We start from the raw sequence: 20835 nt of genomic DNA, 5'->3' as shown, positions 1-20835 counted from the left end.
AATCAATTAATTATATTTTTACTTTTTAATCATCTGTATTGGAGTTTTCAGAGATAAACCTCATTAATATAATGCTTAATATTCACTGACTATTCAGCATTCATATGTAAATAGCTCTGGTATTTCTGTTATTATTCACATGATTTTTCTTCAAAAATTACATACATAAATTTTCACATTATTAATATCAGAATTATTAGCAGTTACAAATTTAATATTATAACTGACCATCTCTGGAAAAAAGTGTGAACAACTATAATGTTATAGTTACAACTTGCTGCCTTTATTATAAAGGTGAAGAAATGTTAATGTCATATCTAAAACTTTTCTCAGGTCAAAGTACCTTTACTTCCTTTCTTTTCATTTTAACTATGAACCGCTAAAATTGTATTTTTAAGATAATTTTCAGTCACTTTTGGGTGGTATGCAGTGTGCACTTTACAATTGACTTATAATTGGACTGTGCTGACAATGGAAAATCTTACAAGTATTGAACATGACATTTATGACAGTATTGCTGTCATCTTGGCTTCTTTTATTGAATATGCAGAGAATTATAATTGGGCTAACAAACCTGGTAGCCTGGCCGCTTTCCAATTATATTAACCAGCCTAGTCTAGTATTAGCTGCCTGAACACACACAGAAACAGACATAGAGCTTTTGTTTTCCTTTCTAGTTTATTTTGGTATCTACCCAATAATCTAAGAGTAAAATCATCTACCATCATGTAATGTTTGAGAACTTTCAAAAATTCATCTCCATCCCACTGAGAAATGTAAAGATTGCCTTCTCTATTTTTATTTCACTAATTTTTAATAAAAAAGATGAATTTTTGTAAAAGACTAGTTGTATCTGTTAACACATTTGATACTATTGTCTCAAAAATTTCTAAAGCTTTTGGCAATTTTTCTTTGAATTTGTGCTAAAAATGTTAAGTGATAACTTTGAATTTTAAGTAAAATTTCTTTTCATGTTAACAATTTAATATACTGATACATTGAAATATTTTCTTTGAAATTGAGTGAAATAATATTTTTGCATAATCTAAAAATAAGTCAGCTTTGTGTAGTCTTAAAAACAACACAAAAGATGAAAATAATTCCTAATGATTAGAATTCTGAAATCTACTAAAATTCTACCAAGGAATTAAAAACTGAATTTTTAACTGAAAAACAAATATTAAGAAAAGTTAAATGAAACAGCTTGTGGTTTAAAAGATCCAAGGAGGTTGCGGTATAGCAGTCATCTGGAGCACTAGATTCTGTACTTCTGTTTCTCTCCTTTTTTTCTTTTCGCTGGTTTTCTCTTATTTTAGAACATTTAATATACTTGCATATTTTTATCCAAGCTTTCTCAACACTTCCATCAGCAATATCTAAGGTCTTCATCTTTGTCAGTGGTTTTCTGGATAGAAATATGAAAAAAACCCTGGGAATCTGCCCATCAGAAACAAAACACCAGTTCGGTATAAAAGGGATATGACACAGGATGTGTATTGCAGCATTGTTATTAGCAGTAAACAAACAAACAACAACAAGAAAACAAACCTAAAAGCAACCTGATTTTCTATCAATAGGGAAATAGTCCCATACTTCATACACTATAGAAAAATATACAACTATTATAATTAGTGAGTTAGAACTCCATGTATTAACCTGGAAGATGAGGGTAAAACAGACTGCAAAGAACTGTGTATAGTATGATCCTGTTTATGGTAACAAAATACACAAAGTATATATGTTATTGTTTTTTATAAGAATAGCAAAATATATTTTTATAACATTAGCAAACTGTTAATATTGATTATTTCAGTAGCAGCCTTTGGAGAAGGATGAGCTATTGTTTTTTTTTAATCTATGTCACCTCTTATTTTTTGGCGTTTGTCAATTTGTAATAAAAATAAGCAAAAAAATAGAAGTATTTAATTCATTAAGTAGGAGCAAAATTTCCTGGTAAAATGACTTTTAAAGTTTAACTTTTAACATTAAATATTTTAGGGACTCTAATGGGTGACAAATTTTGCCATGAATTGTTATATCACAGTAACAATATCACAAAAACAGCTGGTAGTTTAATTTTGGGTCTTTGCTTTATAAAAGAAAGTTAGTTTACATTATATTCATAACAGTATTGTGAACATTCTCCCTCTCCAACCACTTACCTTCATTTTAAAGCTGTGGAATAAACAGAGTTTGAATGGGTTTTTGTAAGGACTTAAGCAAGGTTTCCTGAAATAATTTTGCTTTTACTTAATATGTTTTTATTTGAAAAAATTTATTATTTAAAAAATATGATGTACATTTTTTATGAACTAGCAGAAGATAAATACAATAAAAGATAGTGTTTGTGATTGTGGATAAAAATGAAATTCTGTATGAGTAATCTGGCATGTATCTAGACTTGCTAGAAATTTTTCTTTAGCTCTAAATAACTTGAAAGAAGAAAGTGTAAGTTAAAAGTTTCCATTTGCAGTTCATAAGCACTCAGTCTAAAATCTAAATTAAACTTCACTGGGGTCAGTATGCAGGCTAGAGACTGCCTATTTCCCAGTTAGGGGATGGACCACTTCATCTTTGACATCATTTAGAAAATGAAAAAGCACGCCTTCCTCTGTCAATCTTCCTTTTTAAATATTTAAATCAAAATAGAACATATTACTTCAAAATGTTTGGGGTATCTAATTATGCATTTTGTCTAGAAGTTTTCCTTTGAGTAAAGAATTCTCCTGTCAGGACTGTTCTAATTTCCTCATTCAGTTTACTTCTGCCCCAAAGTGTTTACCAATAGATATAATAAACTTAAATTTCTACTTCTTAATGAAAATAATGCCATTTAAAGTAATGGAGTTTTCTAGTTTCATAGCTATGTGATCAACCAAGTACCAAATAGCTGAAGTTTAATGAATCATGAAATTTTGATTTGTCTTTATAGACCTGATATTCGCAATCCAGTTGGTGACTCGGTGCTGTAAATCCCAATAGTGTAAGGTAGTATCTTAGAGCACAGATTTTAGGTTCAGACACACCTAGGATCAAATCCCAAATTTGCTTATTTCCAGCTGTCCCATAGTCAGCAAGTAATGTAACTTTTCTAAGTTCCAGTTTTCACATCTGTGAGGCAATAATAACAAAACTTACTTCTTGAGGTGGTTAAGTGGAAGATGTATGGAAAGTACTCAACTCTCTCTGGCATTTAAGTAAGCACTCAGTAAGTGCAAGTGAACGGCCCTTGTGATTTATCCAAACGTTATGGATTACATTTGAATTGTTAAATAAAATGAAATATATTTAAACTTTATATTAGTATTTTTAATTGAATTATTAACTAAACTTTAGAGTTAAAAAAGACAAAGAGAAAGAAAGATACACAGTTTTAAAAAAGAATTTTGTGCCTTGTGGTGTTTGGTATTTGCACTCTGTGGCTCCTATCTGTTTTACTCTTTCTTTTTCAAGGACTTTAATCATATACTAACAAAATATAACCAATTGTCATTTTCTTTGTTACAAGTCCTATTCATCTAAAGTGCGTTGATGGTGTAATCATAAGCATATCATTTTAGACTTTAACTAACAGTGATAACATATCTCTTTTACTTATTAGAGACTCTGCCTAATAATCTAATGTGTTTGTTCTCTTCTTCTTGTGCAATCTTGGTACCAGCGGCTGCTTCAAAGAATAAAGTTAAAGGTGAGCTATTGTCCATTCTGCATGATTTACCATGATTGTTTTCTGCTTAGTCTTGTGCGTCCTCTCAAATGATAGAGCTAGTTCTGTTCGTGATAATACCAGTTCAGTGTGTAGATATTAGTTGTAAATTTCTACAAATACAAATATATATCATTTTAATTATTCAGTTTCTGATATATGTCTGTGTTTCCATGATTATCTGTGAGTTTATTTTCTTGTTTTATTTCCAACTTTATTCCAAGTGGAATAAGGTGCTTTTATGCCTAACATTTTGCCTGTTGACCTTAGTTTCCTTGATAAAATTGTGAACTGGAAAAAAATACAGCATAAAATAAAGCTGATGGAAAGTCTCAAAATTGAACATGCCTTCATAGAATTATGTGAAAAGAAAATTTTATCCTTTATTAAACTCCAGTTTTCTATTTATGGCTTTTTTTTATCCATTTCCTAGTTGTATTAAATTTCATTTGCTAGAATCCTGAAAATACATTTTCATGAGAGAGGATGTGCTTGTCTAATGCCAGAATGTCCCCCTGAAAGAAAAAGACTTTTGGCTTGATGTGTCAAAGTCTTTATGGTTTCTAAAAGAATTCAAACGTGTGTGTGTGTGTGTGTGTGTGTGTGTATATAATGTGTATATATATATGATATCTATGATAGTGTCATAGGTTTGTAGTTTATGTGTTTCAATTTCATGTTCTCTAGAACAATCTATATATTTTTAAAATGTTTTCTCCTTATATAGCAAATATATATATTTTTTTCTCTTTCATTTATTTTTATACAGCAACACTGTAATAACCTTATTGGTCATATATCTGTTATCTTCAGTTGCCTCATCTACAGAGTGTGAAAAACAGTAAATAATTCAAAAGGTTGTTGTGAGGATTAAGTAAAATATGTAAAACAACAAGTAAACTTCCTGCTGCTACTAGCATTTTAAACAATGCTAGCTTCATTTTGCTTCTCACAAACGGGCCTCTTCTTTGTGGAGAATTTCTGACTCTTCATTATTCAATATTGCCCTGCCTAATATCTTCATCTATGTGCTCAGGAGAAATAACCAGGTGGTTTTGTCTTTCTCCATTTCTCATATTCAGATCTACCACAAGGCCACCCTTCTCTATTATTCCTTCCCCTCCAGCCCTGCCCTCCCCCAGGTTGTAGTTTTACAGCTAGTTTTAACACTATACATAGATTTATGTTTGGAGTGTTAACTGATCCCTATTTATAAGGCTAAGCATTTAGTGTGCAACTACTATTTTCCGAGGAATGTATTTGTTTTATAAAACACTAAAAATATAAAAGATGAGATGGCAAATTTCTTGTTACCCTTTGTTTAATCCTCCACACTTAGCCTAGTCTCTTTTTCAATAAATGTGCTAGAATTAGCCAATTCTTGCCCCAGTAATTTTCTGTCTGTGGACAAAAGAAATACACTCATGAAACAATTAAGAAATTACTTGACAATGAGTATATATTTATGAAATATATTTATATAATAAAAGATTATTTTGCAGTTTTAGGAATGAAGAATTAAGAACGATGTACAATATAATGTGTTAATTGTGGGATATAGAACTTGAGTGTAAAGGGAGTTAGCAAGATTTACATATTGAGGTTGGAGTCCTTGTTCTCAGAGAATGCTTTATATGGCAAGTGGGGCTTGAACTGATTGTTGAAGGATGGGTAGTATATATAGAAGAAAGTAGTACATAGAAAAAGGAATTTGAAAGCATAAGTAAAGGTATAGAAGCAGGAATGAATATAGTTTATTTCATATAGTGAGGGCACCTTTTAAAAGAAGAAGACCTGTGTTTTATGAGAGTGGAGGAAGTTAAATTTGATGATGGAGTGATCATGAGTCATTACTGCATTCGATTACATAAAACCTCTCATAATAATCACATCTGTGTTCACTTTATAATTCTTGAAAAAACGATGGACAGTAATTCAAATTACAATATACAGGTTACAAAGTATTAGTACAGGAAACCAATTCACCACTGAAGGAATCCAGCCGTACATTATATTATAGGTGTCTGCACAGTCACATCAGGACTCAAGCTGGCTAGGATTTTGCGATACAAACATGTTTATGTGTCCGATTTAGGACACCCACGTTGCCATCCCTGTTGTTCCACACCTATCCATTTTATTTGAATCTCTTTTTTTTCGCTTGTGTACAAGCCTGCAGGGGGCTTTAGGACACAGTTCACCCTATGCCTGTATTTTTGCATCTACAAGGTGTTATAGAGATAAGAAATGACACTTTCTAAAATGAACTATGCCTCAAGTAGAAATTGAAATTTTATTTCTAATGACTGAGACAGATGTATATTATGTAGACAATAGAGAGAAGTACCCAATGCTTTTATTGTCCAATTTCTATGTCAAGGCAAATGGTCTTCAAACAGGAAAAAAAAAAAAATGTGGGTAAGAGGAAAATAAAACCCAAGATAATATAAGAGCAGATTGCTTAAAAATACTAAATTTCTCCTGGCCCAAATAAAGTACATCCCAGGGAACCCAGGGGAGTTTTGTAGAGGATAACAGCTCATTCATTTATTCTTACGGAATCATGCAAATGTGGGGAACTTCTGCAATATTGGAGAGAGGTATGTGCTGTGATATTTGTTAAGGAGAAAGGATTACATTTGAGAAACCATAGACTGGTAAATTTGACATTACCCTCCCAGTAAAATTATGAAACTCTTAAACAATTTGTGAGTGGTTAGAGTAAAAGGATTCTCTAGGAGTTAGTTAGCAGTTACTAGTAATGGCATAGAAAATTACCCTAATTTTCTTCCTCTCTTTTTTTTTTAAATAGTGATTATTATACCAGTATCCAAGGGCAGTATATAAACATGTACTATTTGAATTTCATCAAATCATGTAGTAACTCATTCCTTATTTTGTAGAAACTGTCATTCTGAAGTTTGCCAATTATTCTTTAGTTGTCAAATGAAATGGTGGTTCCCCAAACCTCAAATTACTCATTTTTCTGCTGAATATAATGTTTCTTTTGATTTTCCACTTCCCTTGTTTCAGTGTCTCTGTTATAGGTTTCATTTTCTTTTAACTCCTCTTTGCCTCCTTCTTTCCCTCTCCTCTTCTATCTTGTTCTGGAATATAGGTTTCATTCGGGTTAATCTTTGACCCCTAAAGAGATCACTTCTCGCAGTGTTGCAGCTCTCCACTTCCTTTTTTGAGAGATGAACTTCACTTCCTACAGAATTTTATAAGCAGCCATTTTGTGCATTATTGAGTACCCACAGCGAACCTCCCTCACCGTTACTGAATGTTAAGAGAAAGACAAGTGATTCGATCAAATTCCTCCCCTAGAAACTTAAAACTGAGAAGTGAGAAAGGAGCAACAGGAAGGAGGAGAGATGGGAAATAAATTTTGTTACACTTTGTGGCTGTGAATTTCGTATGTAGACTGAGTAGGAAGATGAATTGAGACTGAGAAATAAGAGAAGAATGAGCAGGAATGTAAAAGAGTAAGAGGTTAAGAGAGTGCCCTCATGGTGCTTAAGTCCCTTGTTCTAATAGAAGGTTCTGTTATATCCTTGCCCTTTGGGTCTCTGACACAGCTGTCTTTTCATTAAGCTTTCTAGATAGGTTTCTCTTGCTTGTAATCAAAAAGAGAACTGATTAATATAATTGTTTTCTTTCTCTAAACTTTTCTGAGTTCATTTCAGTTATGACTTTTCTAGACTTGCTCTTACTATTAAGCTCGTATCTGATGTTCCCGGCACCCTGCTGAACATTTCTAACTGAATATTAAAAACCGAAACTCTTATTTTTCTTTGTAAATTTGAGCTCTCAGGGTTTGTTATGTCTTCTCTTGAACAAATGTTTACCTAATTTCTTAGTTTAAAAGATTGGGAATATCTTTAACTCCTCCATCTTAATGGCACCCTAACCAGTCAATTATCAAATTGTCCTAATTTTATGGGAATAAAATTATTGTCCTAATTATGTCCTAATTTTACTATGGGAATAGAAACATTTCCATGGATCCCTCTTCTTCAAATCACTCATTCCTCAGAGCTTGCCTGGAATAGTTCTAACTTGTCTTCTGATTGAATTCTCAACACTCTACAATCTACCCTACCTTCATATAACACAGTGAATTCATATATCTACACTCTATAATCTATCCTACATTCAGATATCAATAAGATCATCAATGCTTTGCCACTTAGAGATAGAGAAAAAGGTAACCTAGAGTATTCCTAAAATTTCTTTGTATAAAGTGATTTTATTTCACTCTATTACAAATGTATAGACTAAATGTATTTTACTGATTAATATTGTTCCAGAATCATACACAATTTCTAAATAGTTTTAATGCAGTAAATTTATTTTTATTGTTCAATCTGATTTGTAGGCTTTATTTTTTATTCAAAATTTGACAACTATAATAGGGATAACATTTTATGCCATTTCTAGAATACCAGCCTTTAGCTATTCCTTTCAATCAGATAATCATAATTTAGTGCTCAAATAAAAATTAACACAATTATTCTGACATTATATAAGAATTTAAAGATAATGCAGGACACTCAGCAGTCTAAACTGAGATATATGTGGTATGAGAAGAATCACTATTTCAGTTTACTGTATTTAAGTAATAGTCACACATAATATTATTAAATAAATTATTTATTTAGGTATAAATATAAAAAGTCTGCTGTTCAACCAAAATATGAAATTTAGTATACCAGGTTTCCCATCACATCACATCTTTTAAAGGTGAATTGAAAGGCACGTAAGAGATTGAAATTGAGGCATTGCTTCAAACTATTCTGAGATTTTATCTTAAGTGGGGCATCTATGTTTCAGTTTATACTATATAATATACACTGTATATTAAGAAGCTCCATTCTGTAGTCAGAACTGCATGGATCAAATCCTGGTTTTTCAACTTACTTGATTTGAACACCTGGATAATTTGATTATGTTCACTCAACATTCAGCTGTAGTGACATTTATATGTGATAATGTATAAAAGGATATTAACCTAAGGGATGACACATAGTAAACACTCAGTAAATTTTATCTATTATTATTGTTATTATCATCATTACTATTATTTAAATAATGTCTGTAGAAAATAAAACGAAAAACCATGTAGTTAAAGACAAGTCCCAGAACTAAAACTTTTCTGTGAGTATGAACTGTATTTCATCTTCATGGTGGCATTCATATGTTTATATTTATTCTAACATTAAAATAAACACATACAATTTAATGTGAAGGATCCACTAGATATATGTATTTTTTCTTTCTTCACATTTAAATATTAAAATCCAAAGTGTATAAATAGTATCATTAAAGAATTTCAACTCAATATCAAAAGAAAGAGAAAAATTACAAAAACTGTGTCATATAGAGGTTTATATAATACTTAAAATGTAAAAATTACTTGCTTTTATTATCAGTGAAGAAATTGAGGAATAGGGCTATATATAACTTTTGTGGAACACATCCCTTAACTCCTTTTCTTGAAGCTATGTTTGGATTTTAATTTAAAAATGTAAGGAATTATTCAAACTCTTGCATAATAGCTATAAAATCTTCATCGAAAATAACTTGAGACAATTATGGGAGCTTATGTTTGTTATCCCACATTAGGCTGATCTGAGGAAATATGTTGGGAATGATAGAAATATGTAAGGAAATTTAAAAGCATGGTGTGTTTCTATAACATATTCACTAAGTGTTCTAGGTGAAAGGCCCTGAGGTGGTACCTTTTAGAATAATCTTCTAAATTTATTTTATTGAAGTATAGTTGATTTACAATGTTGTGTTAATTCCCACTGTATAGCAAAGTGATTCAGTTATACATATATATACATTCTTTTTCATATTCTTTTCCATTATGGTTTATGGTTTTCCATTATGGATATTGAATATAGTTCCCTGTGCTATACAGTAGGACCTTGTTGTTTATTCATTCTATATACAATAGTTTGCATCTGCTAATCCGAAACTCCCAGTCAATTTCTCCCCCACCCCCCTTCCCCCTTGGCAGCCACAAGTCTGTTCTCTATGTCTGAGAGTCTGTTTCTGTCTTGTAGATAAGTTCATTTGTGCCATATTTTAGATTCCACATATAAGTGATGTCATATGGTATTTGTCTTTCTCTTTCTTACTTACTTCACTTAGTATGATAATGTCTAGGTTCATCCATGTTGCTGCAAATGGTGTTATTTCATTCTTCTTTATGGCTGAGTAGTATTCCATTTGTGTGTGTGTGTGTGTGTGTGTGTGTGTGTGTGTGTGTTTGTGTGCACCACATCTTCTTTATCCATTCATCTGTCAGTGGACATTTAGGTTGTTTCCATGTCTTGGCTATTGTAAATAGTTCTGCAATGAACACTGGGGTGCATGTATCTTTTTGAATTAGAGCTTTCTCCAGATATATGCCCAGGAGTGGGATTGCAGGATCATATGGCAACTCTATTTTTAGTTTTTTGAGGAACCTCCATACTATTCTCCATAATGGCTGCACCAGTTTACATTCCCACCAACAGTGTATGAGGGTTTCCTTTTCTCCACACCCTCTCCAACATTTGTTATTTGTGAACTTTTAAATGATGGCCATTCTGACTGGTGTGAGGTGATACCTCTTTGTAGTTTTGATTTGCGTTTCTCTAATGATTAGTGATGTTGAGCATTAAGATTGCTTTCTTAATCCACGTTCTAGTTTATCTCACTTCTCTAGGAAAATTGCTGAAGATGTTGCTATATATGATGGTACAATAATGTTTTAAAGATATAAGTTACTACTCAACCTTTTTCTAACTTTTAAAAAAGTAGATAATAATTATAACAGCTAATATTTCTTGAATGTTTACTATATGCCAGGCATTACACTAAACATTTTATATATGTTTTCTAATTTAGTCCTCATAAAGCTATTTGAGATAGGGACTATTATTATCCTTTTGTACAGTGAGGAAAATGATGCAAAGCGTTAAGAAATTTAAGTTAACAAAATGAGTAAGAGGCAGGGCAACAATTCCAAATCTGAGATACTGACTACTGAGTTCAAACTTTTAATCTATTAAAGCCTCTAAAGATACCAGGTTGATCAATGTTAGAATTCATTTAATCTTAATCATTTGTTTAAATGCATTTACCTAGGTCGCATCCACCCAGGTAGGACTGGGGCTAGGTATGGAAGTAAAGTAAAATTGTAATGAGTTGTTATCAGGAACAAATTAATTGGGCCTACATTGTTGAGTATATTGGTGAAAAAAATATTCTCCCAGTACACTTTTGTTGTTTCTCATTCTTTTTTTTTAAATTCTTTTTTCTTCTGGGTTTCTCATTCATTCACCATATGTTAACCTCACTTATTCCTTCCTGGGAAAGTGAGGAGGTAATTTGTTTTTCAATCAGATGAGTAATGGTCTAGAAAATATTTAGGCATAACTAATATAAAATGTTTTACTCAGAAGAGGGTAACAGGGTTAAAAAGTATTTTCATGAAAATTTTACTGTAAGATGAGTCAGTGTGTCAAAATGTAGATAATTTTACTTGTTTTTAAACTGCATCTTCATTTGACCTGGTTTCTGATTTTTACTTCTCAGTGTACAGGGATTTTGACTGTATTTGCTCTGTGGAGTATCTCAGTATTTGCTGCTGTGTAACTGTCCCTCTTCATGTGACACATTACAAACTAGTATGGGTCAGGATGGAAAGACAGCTCTAGATACTCTATTTGCAAATCTGAAAGAATATTATTTTTACCTGATTTAATGAAGCTTCATTTTCCCCTCTCTCCTTTCTTCTTGAAATGCAAATACAGTCTTGAGCTTTCCTGTGGACATGTGCATAAACATAACTCATTTGCCACCAAAACAGAGTACAGCTTTGTACAGCAATTAGAAATTACTTTAAACATTGCTACTGTAAAGTTTTTTTTTTGTTTTTTTTTTAAATTTTATTCATTTATTTATGGCTGTGTTGAGTCTTCATTTCTGTGCGAGGGCTTTCTCTAGTTGTGGCAAGCGGGGGCCACTCTTCATCGCAGTGCGCGGGCCTCTCACTGCCGCGGCCTCTCTTGTTGCGGAGCACAGGCTCCAGACGCGCAGGCTCAGTAGTTGTGGCTCACGGGCCTAGTTGCTCCGCGGCATGTGGGATCTTCCCAGACCAGGCTTCGAACCCGTGTCCCCTGCATTGGCAGGCAGATTCTCAATCACTGCGCCACCAGGGAAGCCCTAAACATTGCTACTTTAAGTTTATGTCCTCATTTCCATCATAAATAAATTATTATAGTACTTTGTATTTTGTCTAAAGCACATCTCATCCAAAAGGCAGTATCTTCTGGGACTCCATTCATTCAGTTGGTTCATGTCATTCTATTTTGTTAATAAAATAGGTATTTACTTATTCTACAGCTCCTGTGTGGAGGTTTAGAGGGGCTGTAATTAAAATCCCAAGGTTTGTGGCTTCTTACAGGTTTCTAAACAGAAAAAGTCTATAATAAGGAGAAATACAGTGATCAGTGTGTAACAGTTAGACATTTAGGGGCATTTGCAAACAAGTGCTATAAGGCTAACAGCTAAATTACACTAAAAATAAATTCAGGTTTATATTTCAAGTCAGATAGAGTGATGGTTATATGTTTTCAATGGAAAAAAATCCTTTGACCTGACAGCATAATACAACATATTTATCAGTAGCAAAGTATAATGTTAAAGGCTTTGGAGGTTATCAGAGTACCTGGGTTTTAGTATCTATTCTACTACTTATTTCCTCTTCATAGCAGTAAAGTATGGGTAAACATATCAGTACTACCTACATCATAGAGTAATAATGATTGAAAGAATATATGAAAGTACTTTTAAAACAACCAACTAATATCTAGATGTAAATCTTTATTAAATAAATAAGGTACAGTCACAGAGCCAGGAACTTGATATTTAGTAATGAATAAAAGGTGCCCTTGTTCTGAGCCCATGCCAATGATCTATGTGCATGGAAAAAAATTCGGTAATGATATTTCTTTTATGCTTTATCTTACCAAACATCCTTGGAAAGAGAATAAACCAAGTATGTTCCTTAGCTTGATACATTTTTATTGAATGTCTTTACTGTGCTAAGATATAATAGGGAGAAAAAAAGGTATATATACTCCTTATTTTTTCTTCATGGGGCTTTTACTCATTCACTCATTCATTCATTCATTTATTCATTCCTTCATTCAACATTGTCAGGGATGGCTGCAAATATATCAGTGAAAAAAAAAGTAAGTTATACAGTGTAGTGTGTTACAATGTGGTAGGTGTTTTGAAGAAACAATAAAGCAGAAGAGTGAGACAGGAATGCTTGGAAAAGTAGAGAGGTGGTTCTAATTTTGAACAAGGAGATCAGAAAAAGGGGACATTTGAGGAGAGAATTGATGTTGAGGGACCAAGCCATGTGGATATCTGGGAGAAGCATTCCAAGAGGAATCATCAAGAGCAAAGGACTTAAGCCAGTAAGATACTTAGCTTATTCAAGGAACATTCAACAGTCCTGTGTGGCTAGCCAAACCTGAGCTTAGAATAGTAGATAAGATAGAAGGTCATAGAGAGAATGAGGACCCAAGTCATAAGGATTTTTGTTTTGCTCCAAGTGAGGTGAAAAGCCACTGGAAGTTTGAGCAGAGGAGAGACATGTGCTGATATAATTGTAGCAAGATCAGTACGGATGCTCTGGTGAAAATAGACTGCAATGATTGCCCTTGGAAAGATTTTTCAAGAAGTCAGGGGACAGATCATAGTAACAGGACTAGAGTCATAGCAATGGAGGTGATTAGAGTGGTCTTTGCAAATTACATCTAGTAGACTTTGCTGACTGAAGTGGGACATGATCTAAAGGATGAAGTGCATGATGATTTTCATGTTTTATTTATTTTTGTTTTTGCCTGAAAAACTGAAAAGACAGATACATTTACAAGATGGAGATGACTTTGGGAGGAACATGGTAAAATAATGGGAATTCAGTTTCAAATATGTGAAGTTGGAGATGCCTCTTCAGCATCCAAGTAAAGAAGACAAGTAGAAATTGGCTATATGAATATGAAATTCAGGAGAAAGTGCTACACCATAGATAAAAGATCTGGAAATTGTTATCTATGGATAGTACTTAAAGCTATAAAATTGGATGAGCTCATCTAAGACATGGGTATAGTGAGAGTAGAAAACAAAAACCTCAGGACTGAGTTCTCAGGTATTCAACCCTTAAAGAGATCACACACATAATGAGATAAATGCAAGTGACTCAGAGAAGAAGAAAAGAAAATAAATGAAGAAAATATTTTCAAAAAGACAGTGGTGTTCAACTGGGTTAAGTGTTCTTGATCTATGAGAACTGGGAATTTACCATTGGATTTAGCAATGTGGAATCAATGGGAACCTTGGTAATTGCCATTTAGTATAAAATATAGAGATTAATCAAATATTCACCCGAAGGAATGCAAATTCGCTACTGTGAAACAATGGTACAATGGTGTAATGTTATCTGATTGCAGCAACATTTACCCTAGTAAAAGAAGGTTGTGGGGAAGACTTCTTGGAGGAAGTGATGATCAGGAGAGAGCTGAAAAGCTAGTTAGAACTAAGTATAAAAAGAAAAAAGGGAAGAACGTTCAAAGTCAAGGGAATGACAGCAGGAGACTAAAAGAAAGCCAATTGTAGTTCCTGTGGAGGAATCAATGGGATTCAGGGTCAAAGTGAGAAAGAATATCAAATCAAAAATATCTTTATTAAGACCAGTGTCTAGGAGCTTACCTCCTGTGTTTTCTTCCAGGAGTTTTATGGTTTCAGGTCTTACATTCAAGTATTTAATCCATTTTGAGTTGATTTTTGTGTATGGTATAAGATAGGGGTCCAGTTTCATTCTTTTGCATGTAACTGTCCAGTTTTCCCAACACCATTTATTAAAGAGACTGCCCTTTCCCGTTGTATATTCTTGGCTCCTTTGTCAAAAATTAATTGATTGCATATGCATGAGTTTATTTCTGGGGTCTCCATTCTGTTCCATTCTTCTATGCATCTTTTTTCTTTTATTTAAATGACAACACCATACTGTTTTGATTATTATAGCTTTGTAATATACTTTGAAACCAGGACACATGATAACTCCAGCTTTGTTCTTCATTCTCAAGATTGATTTGGCTATTCAAGGTCGTTTGTGGTTCTATACAGAGTTTAGGATGGCTTGTTCTATTTCTGAGAAAAATGCCATTGGAATTTTGAGATGGATTGCATTGAATCTGTAGATTGCCTCAGGTAATATGGACATTTTAACAGTATTAATTCTTCCAATCCATGATCACAAAATATCTTTCCTTTTATTTGTGTCCTCTTCAATTTCTTTCATCAGTGTCTTACAATTTGCAATGTACAGACCTTTCACCTACTTGGTTAAATTTATTCCTAAGTATTTTATTCTTTTTGATGCAATTGTAAATTGAATTGTTTTCTTAATTTCTCTTTCTGATAGTTTGTTGGTATATAGAAGCTCAACTGATTTTTGTATATTGATTTTTTTTTTTTTAAAGAAATTCACGTTCTTTTATTTATTTATTTATGACTGTGTTGAGTCTTCGTTTCTGTGCGAGGGCTTTCTCCAGTTGCGGCGAGTGGGGACCACTCTTCATCGCGGTGCGTGGGCCTCTCACTGTCGCGGCCTCTCTTGTTGTGGAGCACAGGCTCCAGACGCGCAGGCTCAGTAATTGTGGCTCACGGGCCCAGTCGCTCCGTGGCATGTGGAATCTTCCCAGACCGGGGCACGAACCCGTGTCCCCTGCATTGGCAGGCAGATTCTGAACCACTGCGCCACCAGGGAAGCCCTGTATATTGATTTTGTACACTGCAGCTTTACTGAAATTTTTCATTAGTTCTAACAGTTTTTTGGTGGAGTCTTCTATATGTAATACCCCACACAGTACCTTGAAGTTTCTCTTACAGAGTTTTGAGGTTTTCGTTTGTTTTTGATTTGTTTGTTTCTATTCTAAGAACAATGGAGAGCCATTTAGGGGTTTTAAAAGTAAATAGGAATGGGGATGGTAGAATATTCTCATGTTTATACTTTGAAAGAGATTACTGGATGCTCATGAAGAACAAATTAGAAGAGATCACTGTGGATGACAAGAGACAGGTTGAATTGTCCGGGAAATTGCACTAGTCCAGGGAGAAATATTGGCCTAGAGTGTTTAGTGGTAACATCAGAGAGAAATTGGTAGTGGTAACATCAGACAGATTTGAGAGAATAGAAAATCCTTTCAAGAATATAGTTGAGGGACTTCCCTGGTGGCGCAGTGGTTAAGAATCCGCCTGCCAGTGCAGGGGAAACAAGTTCGAGCCCTCATCCTAGAAGATCCCACATGCTGCGGAGCAACTAAGCCTGTGCGCCACAACTACTGAGCCTGCACTCTAGAGCCCACGAACCACAACCACTGAAGCCCACGTGCCTAGAGCCTGTTCTCTGCAACAAGAGAAGCCATCACAATAAGAAGCCCGCGCATCACAATGAAGAGTAGCCCCCGCTCGCTACAACTAGAGAAAGCCCACACGCAGTAACGAAGACCCACCACAGCCAAAAATAAATAAATTAATTAATTTTTAAAAAAATCACTTACACTTAAAAAAAAAAAAAGAATATAATTGAAACATTTAGCAGAAAAAACCTGAAACTGAATCATGAATAAAATAAGTGCGTCTAAATATTTATAAAGTGTTTAAAATGCTTTACTAGTCTTCATTTCTCTTCATTGTCATTAACACTGCAGACCTAAAGGCAGAAACCTAGGATGGCAGTTCTTATCTTGTTGTCAGCCCATAGAAAAGTACCTTTATGTTGTATTGTGGAACAGAAGTAGAAGTGAAGGAAAATTGTAAATTGTATTACTGGAAAAATATTAGATAACATCTTTTTAAAAATTTTTTTAATTTTTAATTTTTTAAAATTTTTATTGGATGATAGTTGATTTACAATGTTGTGTTAGTTTCTGCTGTTCAGCAAAATGAATCAGTTATACATATACATATATCCACTCTTTTTAGATTCTTTTCCCATATAAGTCATTGCAGAGTATTGAATAGAGTCCCATGTGCTGTACAGTAGGTCCTTGTTAGTTATCTATTTTATATATAGTAGTGTGTATATGTCAATCCCAATCTGTCTCCCCCCTCTTTCCCATCCTGGTAACCATAAGATTGTTTTGTACATCTGTGAATTTATTTCTGTTCAGTAAATAAGTTCATTTGCACCATTTTTTTAGATTCCACATATAAGCGATATTGTATGATATTTGTCTTTCTCTGTCTGACTTACTTCACTCATTATGACAGTCTTTAGGTCCATCCATATTTCTGCAAATGGCATTATTTTGTTTTTATGGCTGAGTAATATTCCATTGTATATATGTACCACAACTTCTTTATCCGTTCCTCTGCCAGTGGACATTTAGATTGCTTCCATGTCCTGGCTATTGTAAATAGTGCTGCAGTGAACACTGGGGTGCATGTATCTTTTCGAATTATGGTTTTCTCTGGATATATGCCCAGGAGTGGGATTGCACATCTTAATTAAGTATATTCTAGTTGTTGTTGGTTTTTTTTTTAACACGGCAGAATAAAGTTACTTTTGCATTTGATTCTTGAGTATAATTCAATATGAGATTATTTTAGTGACATCAACGCAGTAATAATGTGTGTGGCATAAGCTAATTTAACTCACTACTTATGTGTTTTTCAATTCTGGCCAAACAAAAGCTACCTACTGTCAGAGTAGTATTCCAAATTTTCTCCATGTAATCTGTTTTCTTCAAGATGGGATAATCATCTGATGGGCATTGGGTTCACTTAAGAAACATGCTATTTAGATAAAAGGCATGAATACTGTTTGGCTTGAACAATTACCAATTAGTTCATAAAGTGACTATCTTCCATCTCAGCCAAAAGTCATCTTGGGAAAGATGGTCAAATCTCTTGGCTACCTAACCAGAGTATGAGAATTCCAGTAATATATTCACAATGGCATGTGAGCTAGTTTGTGATAGCATATTCAAATGGAAACTGGGTGATAGGGAGCTAATACCTGTGTATATCAGGATAAGGCTTCCCCTAAAAATAGAGATATTTTATGTAATCTGATGTTTGACTCATTGAAAAGTGGAAATTTGTTTATCTGCAAATAAAAAGTTACTCTTCATGCATGAAATAGTTTTTTCCTTATAAAACTGGGGGATAAATTTAGATTTAGGTGAAATATAACTATGTAGTTAAAGATAGGTAAATTTTAAAACTCCTTATAAACCTTTTGAAAAGTGTTAACAAAAGTTTTGGGATTTTTCACATGCAAATCTTATTTAATACATCTGGCATATCCAAGAGATGATTTCAGCATGATAATTTGACTCCATATTTGTTAGAGCAAAATATGTTTACTGAATATTTCTTCTATAGCTATTTCAATCATCATAAATCACCTCATCTCCATTTTTTTTTTTTTTTTCGGTAAAGCAGACAAGTTGGGAGAAGCCAAGTTTTAAAAAGTCCTACTCATTTTTTAAGGAGATTCCTTAAAAGAAAAAAAAAAGAAAACACATATAATCACAGCCTAGTAAGAGATACACTGAAAGAAAGCATTCCTCATAAACTGCAATTGTTCTCTTTTAAAATGTAGCAACTAGAAATTAATTCATTCACATTTAATTATCCTTCTATTCATTTCCAAAATATTTGTTGAATTTATGTGTAAATTACTAGTCAAAAATAGTGATAGTATATTTTATATTTTAAATTAAAATCTAAAATCTTAAAAGATATATCAGTCTCAGTGATTCAAAATAAACTATATGTAGCTGCAAGAATGAATATATGTTTAGGATCTAATTTTAAAAGACTACATAATGATTTTTTGCAAAAACTTTTCCCCAAAAAGTAAACATCACAATTTTGTCCTAGATTATCCAATTTATCATTGACTTCCACTTAGCGTAATGGAATGAAGATTGCATTATCAGTTTATATATTCTATTATTAAACTTATTAAACTTTGACTAGTACTGATTTACATACAAAACAAATTTTGAAGGAATAGAGTCATGCTGCTTTTGTTGAAAAGTTCTCTGTAGCCTTAAAAGAAACTGCCATCTTGAAATAGATTGGAATATGGGCAGTAAGTTTTAAGATGTCAATCATATTATCACTTCTAAAACTGGTAGAGAGATGACTACACTAAGATATATTTTATGTTACTGAGGTTTAAACAAATTAGACAGGATTTGTTTACTTTTAAAATTATATAACTGCCTCAGCTTCATCAGTAGTTTGTATAAATATACATGACAGATCCAAAATTAACTTGGACATGTAATTGAGAAAGGGAAAAAAGTAATTTAAGGGGAAATAATAAAGTGGGTGGAAAATGAATAAGCTTACAATAAAATTATTGAAAGTACATATAAAATGCATGTTGCATTCATTGTGGGGAACATAATGTCAGAGAGGGCTCTTATTTTGAAGATAATAGAACTATTTTAATTTTAAATATCAAAGCACTTATATTTACAGGTGAGGAAGCACTGGGAATAGATAAAATTAAACAATTGCCTAAATATGAATAAAAAAACCAGCTACCTCATGAGACAGTCTATTATGGGTAATAGAAAAAAAAAAATAACAAAGACCTGTCAGAAAATCAAAATTTTAAAAATGTGAATTCTTATCAAATCCTGTGACGTGACGCCCAAGCCTGCATTCAAAATAATTATCTATTTATTTCAGTTATTGAGAGTCATGTGCAAAGGGCAGATGTTATCTCTGTTATGAGATGAAAGCATTTAATTCTTACTCTTACAAATAGATTTAGCTTAATCAGCTAAGTTTATCTTGGAAACAGCTCTGCTATCTGTAAAGGGTGCTATTGCTACTCACTATAACTTATAGAATGTTTTACTCTTCCAATAGATAAACAGTATGTTCTGGTTGTATGCCTTGTCCCAATGAGAGCTGTAATAGCATTTGGTCCAATAGCTTAAGTCATAGATCAGGTATAATGAACTCTTCCTGACAGCGTGGAGATCAAATAGCTCACACTTTTCCACACTAATTCCAGAGGTTTGCTTCAGTGACTACTTTTTCAATCTACAGTAGCTATTCTTCAGGTTTGTTGAGAGACTTTAATTTTTGCTCCACTTTGGTACTTACCATTACCAATTGCACTGTCTTTTTATTCTCTGTCTTCATTTTTGCTTTTCTCCCCCTATTTTTTCTTCTTGGAACTATAAGGAATATGAGGTCCTAATTATCTTCTTCTTGTATCGGTATAGCCGTTTACCACCAGATTCCCTAGTTTTTCCAAATTACTCTAACAATTCACATCCATATTTAAGAATTTCAAGTCGCTACTGTATGCAATATGTTATAATAACCTATAATGGAAAAGAATCTGAAAAAGGATATATATATATATATATATATATATATATAATATACATATATAAAACTGAATCACTTTGCTGTACACGAGAAACTAACACAACATTGTAAACCAAATATACTTCAATTAAAAAAATTGAAAAAAAAAAGAATTTCAAGTCTGTAAGTCAACTGGTTCCCTTCCATTAATTGTTCTTTTCCTGTACAAGGCATTTGCCCAACAACCCTACCACAAAATACTTGGAGCCAACTTCCTTCTTGCTTTCTTAAGCAGCTCTATAGTTTCCCAGCTCGAATTAATTCCTCATATCTGATATTGATATGTATGTTTACTTTTAAATCATATTCTCTACATTCAGAGCTCAACTCTATACTCACCTGATCTAGCAGCTTTTTCCGGAATAGCCCAAATAGGCATCAATAATTCTTCTCCAGGGCAATAGTTCTCCTTCCCCTTTCTACAAAGTGACAGGAACTTTTTGTTCCCGTATGCCTCTCGAATAGCTACTTACTGAGATACCTAGTGTCACTTAGTAAGATTTAATTGAATCTTGCTATGAGCTTTGTTCAGTACTGTTATATAAATTAATATAGCCGTAAGCAAAGAAGAGTTGAAATTCTTCAAGCATGTGACCTGAGCATCTAAGAGGTTTAGATATTATCTTCTATTTCAGTTTAAGGAGATCATTTCAGCC

General features: G+C 33.1%; 1 protein-coding gene across 1 annotated transcript in view; it reads left to right on the top strand.

The window, feature by feature from the left end:
- The first annotated feature begins 3621 nt into the window (after nt 1–3621).
- Nucleotides 3622–20835, top strand: part of CADM2 (cell adhesion molecule 2) — a 307663-nt gene continuing 290449 nt past the window's right edge. The window contains exon 1 of the mRNA XM_007164098.2: nt 3622–3688. Within this exon, the coding sequence (XP_007164160.2) occupies nt 3622–3688 (67 nt within the window). The remainder of the gene's footprint in view (nt 3689–20835) is intronic.

The sequence above is a fragment of the Balaenoptera acutorostrata genome, chromosome 4, assembly GCF_949987535.1.
Source record: "Balaenoptera acutorostrata chromosome 4, mBalAcu1.1, whole genome shotgun sequence".
Lineage (NCBI taxonomy): Eukaryota > Metazoa > Chordata > Mammalia > Artiodactyla > Balaenopteridae > Balaenoptera > Balaenoptera acutorostrata.
The sequence above is the reverse complement of the archived record's forward strand: the minus strand, read 5'-3'. Positions and strand labels throughout refer to the sequence as shown.